General features: G+C 37.1%; 1 protein-coding gene across 2 annotated transcripts; it reads right to left on the bottom strand.

Moving 5' to 3' along the window:
- Nucleotides 1–168: 168 nt before the first annotated feature.
- LOC122667434 (probable methionine--tRNA ligase) lies at nt 169–7046 on the bottom strand. 2 transcript variants are annotated; one of them, XM_043863703.1, is made up of 14 exons: nt 6819–7046; nt 6580–6724; nt 6176–6329; nt 5872–6027; nt 5474–5704; nt 5159–5302; nt 2480–2570; nt 2233–2339; nt 2007–2121; nt 1092–1210; nt 925–990; nt 712–840; nt 442–582; nt 169–285 (listed from the first exon to the last, which is right to left on the bottom strand). In XM_043863703.1, exons 1-14 carry the CDS (start codon nt 6949–6951, stop codon nt 169–171), a joined length of 1848 nt encoding a protein of 615 aa, XP_043719638.1. In that variant the 5' UTR covers nt 6952–7046. The 2 variants fall into 2 exon arrangements, 1 of the variants encoding a protein (XP_043719638.1); XR_006333796.1 differs by lacking the exon at nt 169–285 and having other exon boundaries at nt 449–582; nt 712–835.
- Between the last annotated feature and the right edge of the window lie 2285 nt (nt 7047–9331).

Genomic DNA, 9331 nt, shown 5'->3' with positions numbered 1-9331 from the left:
ACATCATGAAGTTTTAAACTTGCTACAAAAACTTCATCTGCTCCTTTTTTTTTTTCCAAGACTCCATCATGATACCTCTTAGGATTGAATCTTGTCATGATGTAGCTTATGGTTGTATAAGATGCTTCATAAAAGCTTTCTCTTGTGTAACTCTTAACCAATATTACACTAAATTTTTGTTTTCTTCAGTTGCTCAACAACCTTATTTGCAGCATCTGCCTTCCCTATTCTATCAGCTTGACTTCCAGCAAATTTCTCCCTAAAGAACTCCACATCTTCATCTTTCTGTACAATAAAATGCAAGTCAACCAATGAATTATTGGGGGAAGGAGGGATAAGTGAACCACCACCATATATATACTAAAAGAGAAAACCCCATCACTATGCAAAACACAAACAAAATACAAGAATAAATGTCGGCTAACAGAAAAGCATGTATACCAGTTCCTTAAATAAAGGTTCAGGCTTGCCTATTTTATGACCAATAGGTAGAACCTCCCAAAGTCTTCTTGCCCTATCAATATCTCCTTTCTCATCACACAGCGATAGATGTGACCGAGGCAAATTTAGCTGCTTTAATACCTTAAATGTCACAAAAAAAAGCCTCAGAATGGCAAAATATAATAAACCTTGTACACTGTAGAAGCATATGAACCTTACGAATACGATAAGTATTATTTAATTTACAATTTAAAAAAAAAGTTGTATTACCTCAACTGTAAAAGATGGCATAAAAGGTTCTAACAAAGTCGCAAGCAGACATACAAGTCCAGCTGAAGTTCTTACAATGATGTTGCAGGAAGCTAGATCTTCTTTAAAGAGCTTCCAGAATCGGCTGTCCTGCATACCATTAGAAAATCCATTAGCAGTGTAAATAAACAACCTTTTTCAAACTGAAAATAATAGAAAATGTAACAAGCTTACTTGCAAATATGCATTTCCCTCGCTAGAAATGGCCATTGCAGTCTTTAATCCTTGTTTTAATTTAACCTACATGTTGATCAGATGAAGAACACAAGCAAATAACAATGTCATTTACTGCTTAACTATTTTGTAAAACCCAAAAGAAATGGTTGTGTGCATCCAATCACCTTCTCCATGGCTTCAAGATATTGATCAACAGCATCACTAACTTTTTCTGCTAATTTCTTGGTCAAGGGATGTGATTCGGCACCTGGAGCATCAGGAATGATAGAAGCATATCCTTGGCCTACATAAATAAAACTAGCTGTAAAAACTGAATATGGGTATATGAAGTTAAGTGATATACCAAGAATTATTATACAGTTTGTTGTGGCAACATGGGCCTTAAAAGTACATGAAAACAAATATGACAGAAAAGAATTGTTCAAAAATATATTTTCATAAAGAGATTTTAAAAACGAATAAAATCCGCACAAAAATGGCAGAATCAAATTCAACTTTACGAAGAGAGTATCCAACTTCTCATTTTGATGCATGCAAATGCATGTGAGATCATTTTTATTGTAGATGCTGCATCAGCTTCAATCATATAAGAAATAAGATGAATAAATAAAAAGCAAGCAAGAAATGAGAATCAACAAAAAATGATCAACTTTGTTTTTTTTCCCAGGAAAGGAAGATCAGTGAAGTAGAGAAAACCAGTAAAGCATTATAAAGAAAATTTAAGGGAAAAAAAATCTCCATAATCTGTTTGGTTGGACAGAATATCTTGGAATGGAGGTATATTTCCTCTCAATTTGGGAGGAAATGAAATTGCAAAAGTAAAGCACTTCTCAGAAAACACAAAAACTGAGGCATGCTCTTGCTCTCCAACTAAACACATGAAAACTGCAAAATGGGAAGGAGTTTTCCACTGTGCTTCCCTTTTCACCCTTTTCCATGGAATGAAACATAGACTAGAGAACTTTTAGTAGAGCAAAAGACAAGCTGACTTGCTCATATCTTCCTCAGAGGCTTAGTACTTTTCATCAGGGGAAAAAAGGGCCAACTATTTTCATTCCACAAGCAAAATATTTACTAACCTTCAGGTTTCGCTATGAAGCTCAACACTCGATTAATAAAATTTCCCAAGTTATTGAGCAATTCGGCATTCAGTTTTGCTTGCAAATCAGACCATGTGAATAAGGTGTCTGACACCTATATCACACAAACCCATAAGAATTTGATAAGCTGGAAATACAGAAATAAATAAATAATTCTGACCAAGTATTATTGAACCAAACCAGATGCTGTAGCAACAAAACTCACCTCTGGCCTATTTGTTAGCAAGTAATATCGCCATACATCAACAGGAATATTTGTATCCTTCGCATCATTACCAAAAACTCCAATTCCCTTACTTTTGGAAAATTTTCCTGCAATGCATACAAAAGATGAAACTCAAAACATAGATATAACACTAAACACTCCAAAGTTATGTAACTCGACCTTTAACTTCTCACTGTAAGTACCCTACTTATGAGGGGAAGCCACAAACAAAAGGTTAACTAGATACCTGCTTCATAGTTCAAGTACTCAGTGACACTGATTGTCTTCATCAGTGTCCAGTTTTCACCAGTCCCAAGAAGCGTAGATGGAAACATTACCTGAAGATAGATTAACATGAAGGAAGAAAAAACCTTGTTATAGTACATGAAACCCCATAATCACAAGAAAATTGATTAGATTAAAGCTACACTTTGTTTGACATGATTGAGCACAAAAAAGTCCCAACCAATTGAAATGGGAAATAACTGAAACTACTGAGAAAACAGCAGTTTTCTACATTGACCATTATACCGACTAAGAATTAACAATCACACAGTTGAGAGTACCAAGTAAAAATGAACATAAGACAACACAAGTGAAAAAACAACAATGGATACAGTTAATGTAAGGACTGTGGACAGAGTCTCTTATCCTGTCACACATGTCTTCACTCAAAAGTATATTAAGACCAGACCCTAGTGAACCAACATATCCAAAAATTAAGCCTGATTAGTGGTTCATAACCAATGATGTTCTCACCATGAACATGGTTTGCACGGTGGCCTTTTGCAGGGAGGAGGGGTGTGTGTTGGGGTTTAAAGCATGGTGGCATTTGGCATGATTCTATTTCTACCCAAAAATCAGCAGAAATTTGTTATTTCTTGCTCTTCATTATGTGTGACATAGTTAATTAGTTACACACACTGACCCTACAGTGTAGAGCCAAAGGCTTAGTAAACCCAAACCACCAAAATCTTGATTGATGGATGATTCCCAACCATGGATTGCCAGACCCAATTTAGCCAAATCCTCAAATCCTAAGATCCAAACTCAAATGGTCTAGGTTATTGTTGAGGAAAGGACCTCACACACTCCTTCATATCATGGTTTTGATGATAACAAATAAACCTTTGTGTACTAACTCTTGTTCTAGATGCATAAGAAGCCCTTTACAAGAGCATGGCAACAAGTGAGGGGAGCACCTAAGTTCAAGAGTACAATACACAAGCACTTCAATAATTCATGGAAGTAATTCTAGCTAAGCTTTGAAGTACCCAAGACATGAAGCACACAAGACTTGAAGTACTTTTGAAATGTTGATATTGTAATAAAGTTGTAAAAGATGTATTAAGGTCTAAATCAATGTGTCGCGCACACACACGCATGCATACATGAAGAAAGACCTTAGGAGGTGAAAAATAACCCAATTCCATGTGCCCATACCAATTGGAAGTCACCCTATATCAATCCTTTAAAGGACTTGCAGTATTCATGCAAAACTGCTGATTCGGTATACCGGATCTGAAAACGGCATACCGGATCCCATTGTCCCACAGATATAAAGTCACAGAGAGCAAATGGAATGCTCCGGATTTGAATCCGGCATACCAGATCAAAAATGTCACTACAGACATTGATCCAGCATACCGAATTCATTTATGACCGTTGGGACTTGACCGTTGAGTCAAAGGCTATATTTTAAGTAATTTGGTGATCCGGCATACCGGATTGGGAAACGGTATACCGGATTAGCTCTGTCTTTTGAATCCGATCTTAAGACAGATTCCTAATTAATTTAAGCTACCTAGCCTATAAATAGGCACTTGTTTAAGCTCTAATTAATACTAATCACCATCATTAAGAGACTTCAATACAAGCTCTAAGTGCCATAGCCTCAAGTGAGCATTCATTGATTTCAAGCATCAAGTCATCATAAAGCTCACACACTCAAGCTCCTCTACCTCATCTAGCTTCAAACTCCAAGGGTGGAAGGTAGCATACACTCCTACTAAGGTTGAGGTAACCCTTTACTTAGGAGTTTTTACTATATGTGTTAATTGAGTCCTCTTGCTCGGAATCAAGATTGGTTGAGTCCTCTTGCTCGGAATCAAGAGTAGTGTTGAGTCCTCTTGTTCGAAATCAAGATTTGTACGAGTTCTCTTGCTCTTTCTCAAGATTGTTTTTAGTGGAATTCTCTCTAAGTTAAGAGGAGTGGATGTAGTCAAGTTTTGGCCGAACCACTATAAAATCTGTGTGTTATTTGTGCAATTATTTTAAGTTTTGTTAATAACTCAATATTTCCGCAGAAGATTTTATTTTATTAGCATCACCTATTCACCCCCCCTCTAGGTGATTTCACAGTTACCAAACACTAGCCCCCAACACATCCACACAAACAATTAATTGCCTCCACTTTTTTGAATGGTGTGACCAAATAATTACATTACCTGCTTTGCCCTTATAATTGATCAAGGTTGCAAGGCATAGGTTTGACCTCAACATCATTAAGGATAATGTGAAATACAAGAAACAAAGCATTCCTACAGTAAACAACAGCACATTATCCTTGCCAGCTGACATCATGTTCTGAAGGATCAGTTCTGCCAAACAGGCCCAATAAATCCCATGAGGATAGGATCATCTAAACCCGCAAAATCTGAGTGAATCAACATTGGATTTCCAAACACATCAGTTTATCAAATATTCCACCAAATTCCAAATCAGGATTGGGTAGGAAAAATATGCCCCCCACCCCCCAATCCCTTTGAGATTATGACTGACACAGCTCAACAGAGAGGAAAATTACCACCAAATAATTGCAGGTCCTCTATGCACCTATCATAAGAGGTTGACCAATGTAACATCCTCAACTTTTACTAGAAGCCATCAAGAAAAATGTAAGGAACAAGAAATTTATCAAACTTACAGTATGAAATGGCACATTATCCTTGCCCATAAACTGATATAGTTCCACATTTTCAGGATTCTGCCACCACAACTTCCAATCACTAGTATAGCGTGCTGTGATTGAAACATATCCGATTGGAGCATCAAACCACACATAGAATACCTAACATCAAGTGGGGTGTAGACAATCAATTTGAGAACTAAAAGGAAAAAAATTAAAACTATATTAAGATAGGTCCAACATATGTTCAAACAAATAGACCATGTGGATCTAAAGAAGAAGATATGAAAATCTAAGGGAAAAAATGCACAAACTGCATCATTAACATTTTACCTTGTCTTTAAATTTCTCAAGTGGAACAGGCACCCCCCACTTAAGGTCCCTGGTAATACATCGCGGTTTCAATCCTTCTTTTAGCCATGCATGTGTGGCTTGGATAGAATTCTGACTCCATGATCCAGGCACTGATGTGTTGTTTATATACTGCTCCAGCTTATCTTTCAGCAATGGGAGCTCTAGAAACAGGTGGTCAGTCTCAAGAATGCATGGACTTGTCTTACATAGCTGCAAAACAAACAAGCTTCAACATGAGAAAGAATATTGCAGGAAGTGTATGCTTTAGCTCCAAAAGTATAGAATTTATCACTTTGTTTACTCCATGTGAACTCCTTAGAAAAAGAAAAGACAGAGCAAGAAAACCAGACCATAATAAAAAAGGCAAAATGATGTACCTTGCATCTAGGATCCTTTAGTTCTGTTGGATTCAACATTTTCCCACACTTTTCACACTGATCTCCTCGTGCAGAATCATAATTGCAATCTAGTGTGGGACAGGTTCCCTCCACAAAACGATCAGCTAAGAAACGATTACAAGTATCACAATAAAGCTGCATCGCAGTTGAAATTCAAATTGAAAGAGCAGTCAATAATGCTTCTAAAGCAGTTCTGGCATGTGTGAAACAAATACCTCAACCACAGGGCTACTTAGCAAAAGACTATGAAACTAACTTAGGCATTCACACAAGAAATTCAAACCTGTTGCATAGTGTTTTCAGAAAGCCAATTGTTTTCCAACAACTTCCTGAAAATCTCTTGGCAAATTTCAGTCTGCTGCGGAGTAGACGTGCGCCCAAACTCATCAAAACTTATGTCAAACCATTTGTAGACCTCCTTATGAATTTCATGGTACCTTCATAGGCCATAAACACAAGTTTGCAATATGATTCGTGTCATACAACCCAATTAGCAATTTCAGTTTCAACAATCAATTCCAAATTTCCAATCCTGTCAATCGTTCTCATGTCTTTCATACTGGGTTCCTATTTTCATGTTTTGAAGCCTAAAAAGTGAACCCAAAATTTTGGTATCAAGGCCATAATTTGTTCAAAGATTATGAACATAGGAGACCACATTTCTAATTCAAGTAAGTAAATACTTACTTATCACAAATCTGCTGAGGAGTGCAATTCTCTTCCATGGCTTTAGTTTCAGTGGCAGTGCCATACTCATCAGTCCCACAGATGTATATAGCGTTGTAACCTCTGAGACGGCCGTAGCGAGCGAAGACATCAGCACTTAAAACACCTAAAAAAAATGAAACCCAATTGAGCAAATGAATTCACAAATAAACAACAGTTAAATTTACAGATACAGAAACAGAGATAAAGAAAAATATTACAGCCGATGATGTTGCCGAGGTGAGGAACGTTGTTAACGTAAGGCAGCGCACTTGTAATCAATATGTTCCTGCGGCCTTCGATCGGAATTTTGGGATTCTTCCGATCACCGCTGGCTTCCGTTGCATTAGCCATTATAGCAAGCTTAGAGAAGAAGTTGAGGTGATCAACTGTGTATGTTAATGTTATCTGCAGAGATCAACTCAAACACCAGAAACCCAGAGCAACACAGGCTTAATAAGCTGCTACAACTGTAAATTTGATTCGTATTTATAGAAGAAAATATTTAGGATTGATTCGAACAAAAGATTTTAAGTATTCTGCTCGTTAGAAGTCAGAGCCAGACAACCAGCTTTGACCGAGGAACTCTTGTCTATATTCTACCAGTTTTAAAAAGTGGCGCATTTGGCTATGTTTGGATGCCAAGAAAAGAAAAAAACCAAAATTTGATTTTAAAGAGAGATCATAATTTTTGTCTTAATATTTTTTTTTTTCTTTTCTCGGTATCCAAACGTAGCCTCTAAGGCCAGTTGATATTTGTTTCTCTACTTGTTTTGCAAGGAATACTTTTAAGATGATTCTCTGATCAACTTGCAAAACCCTAGTTTACTTTTAAGAAATTATGGAATCAAAGTTATCATCTTGGATTCTTGGGTGCGGTGAGCTCATAAGCAAGTGCTTCTTGCCTTTTCAGCAGAAAATAAATTCCAATAGATTCTCTATGAAGATGATGTTATAATATGGATAGGACCTTCCACGGATGATAGGCGATTCAAATATTCTGCTTAGGAATTGGTTGACCCAACCAACTGTTCCTTGGGATTTGCTTGGGAACCACGCAATAGTCATAGCTAGATATTAACAATGGTGATCTCTATGTCATTCAACCTTGTATAACTTTTTATCAGGTTTAACTTTGACTATGAGGAAGATTGATGTGGCCAATCATAATTTGGAAGCATCAATAAATCTCTAGATTTGTCACATGTCAAATTTTAAGATTCAATTTATCATATGATCGACATTTTATGGTAGGCCTCTTAAGTTCGTATTTTCTTTCATTTATATAAAAAAAGAGGTAGATTTCCTTCACCCAGGTCAAAGGAGGATTCGAATGGTGTGCAAAAGGGTATCAAGAAACAATGAGAGTATTGTCTACTTAACATAGCAAGGGCAAAGCATTTATGACCCTAAATGAATGTATTTTTCCTTTACCCATGGCACAGGAAAACTTTTTCCTTTAAAGAAATAGAAAAACTATGTTGGTTAAGGGAAAAGGTTGGACGTACTGTTGTTGTACCGTAAGCTAGCGCCAATTGCATTTATCGTCTCTTCCCTCATTTTGAAATGACTCCTTCACCCCTCTTGTATGATACCCCATCTCGTTTAAACATGTGACCGATTTCGATTTTACCTAAATAAAACTTGGGGCACTGTTCTCTGTGCCGCAGTGCAGGTTGCACCCAGGCACATGGGGGTGGGCGCAATGATCATCCTGCCTCCTTAGTCGCAGGCCCATGTGCCTGGCGCAGCCTGCGCTGTGGCACAGAGAACATTGAAGTTCAAATGTTCCATAATCTGTTGGGCTAGGTTATTCTGGTTACTGTGCCTTGTTTGGGCTCCATTTTCATTAATACCAGGAAACCCACCTCTCTTTAATGGAGGTTAGAGGTGGCTCCATGAGCCCAATCTCCTGTGGTAAACCTTAATATTTGCGGAGTTTTGATTGGGACCATATTCACCTGCAGGTTGATTGGAGAAGATTTTCACATTTAATGCAAATAAACCTGGATTTTGATTGCCAAATAGATCTGGACAAGAGCAGCAGATTCTAAGACCAGGTTTAAGATTAAAATTGTTTTTCTCTCTGATTGCTTCAGTTCCTTTGAGAAACAGTTTAAATTTCCTTGCGTTTTTTGGAGTTTTCTTCACCACAAAGAGATTTGTTCAGATATGCAATTTCATGTTGATTTTTTTTTTCCCCTTTTGCATTGATCTTCCATTTGAATCCTCTTTGTAGCACCAAAAACCTAGTTTTTTCGCTTTTATTTTTCCCTTTTTCAGATGAATATACTTGAATTTGTCTCTGTTGATATTTTCCTCCCTTGCTTGGTATTTCTCTTGATGTTCTTGTCTGCTTTTTCATGGGTTTGTACCTGAAATCATTTTGCTAAAGTATGCAATCACCTTCTGGAGCATTTGGATTGCTGAAATGGCAGAGCCTTTGGGAACTAGTAGATGCAATTCACAGTAGTGGTGAAAATGGATATCATATTTTTGGGGCTTCAAATGTTAAGGAGTTTGAGCTTTGGACACTGGGGGTTACAAGGACTAAACTGACTTCTTTACAATGATGTGGTAACTGGTAAGTGATCTTGTACAGAATACTAGAACACCTTACCCTGGAAATCTCATCTTTTCTTTAATAAGATTCTCACTTGTAACCAAATAATAACATCATATCTTAAGAACCAACAACTATGTAGCTGTTCAAACTAGACAAGATTTACAAAAT

Source organism: Telopea speciosissima, chromosome 7, assembly GCF_018873765.1.
Source record: "Telopea speciosissima isolate NSW1024214 ecotype Mountain lineage chromosome 7, Tspe_v1, whole genome shotgun sequence".
Taxonomy (NCBI): domain Eukaryota; kingdom Viridiplantae; phylum Streptophyta; class Magnoliopsida; order Proteales; family Proteaceae; genus Telopea; species Telopea speciosissima.
Note: the sequence above shows the minus strand (reverse complement) of the source record. Positions and strands in the feature narration are given on the sequence as shown.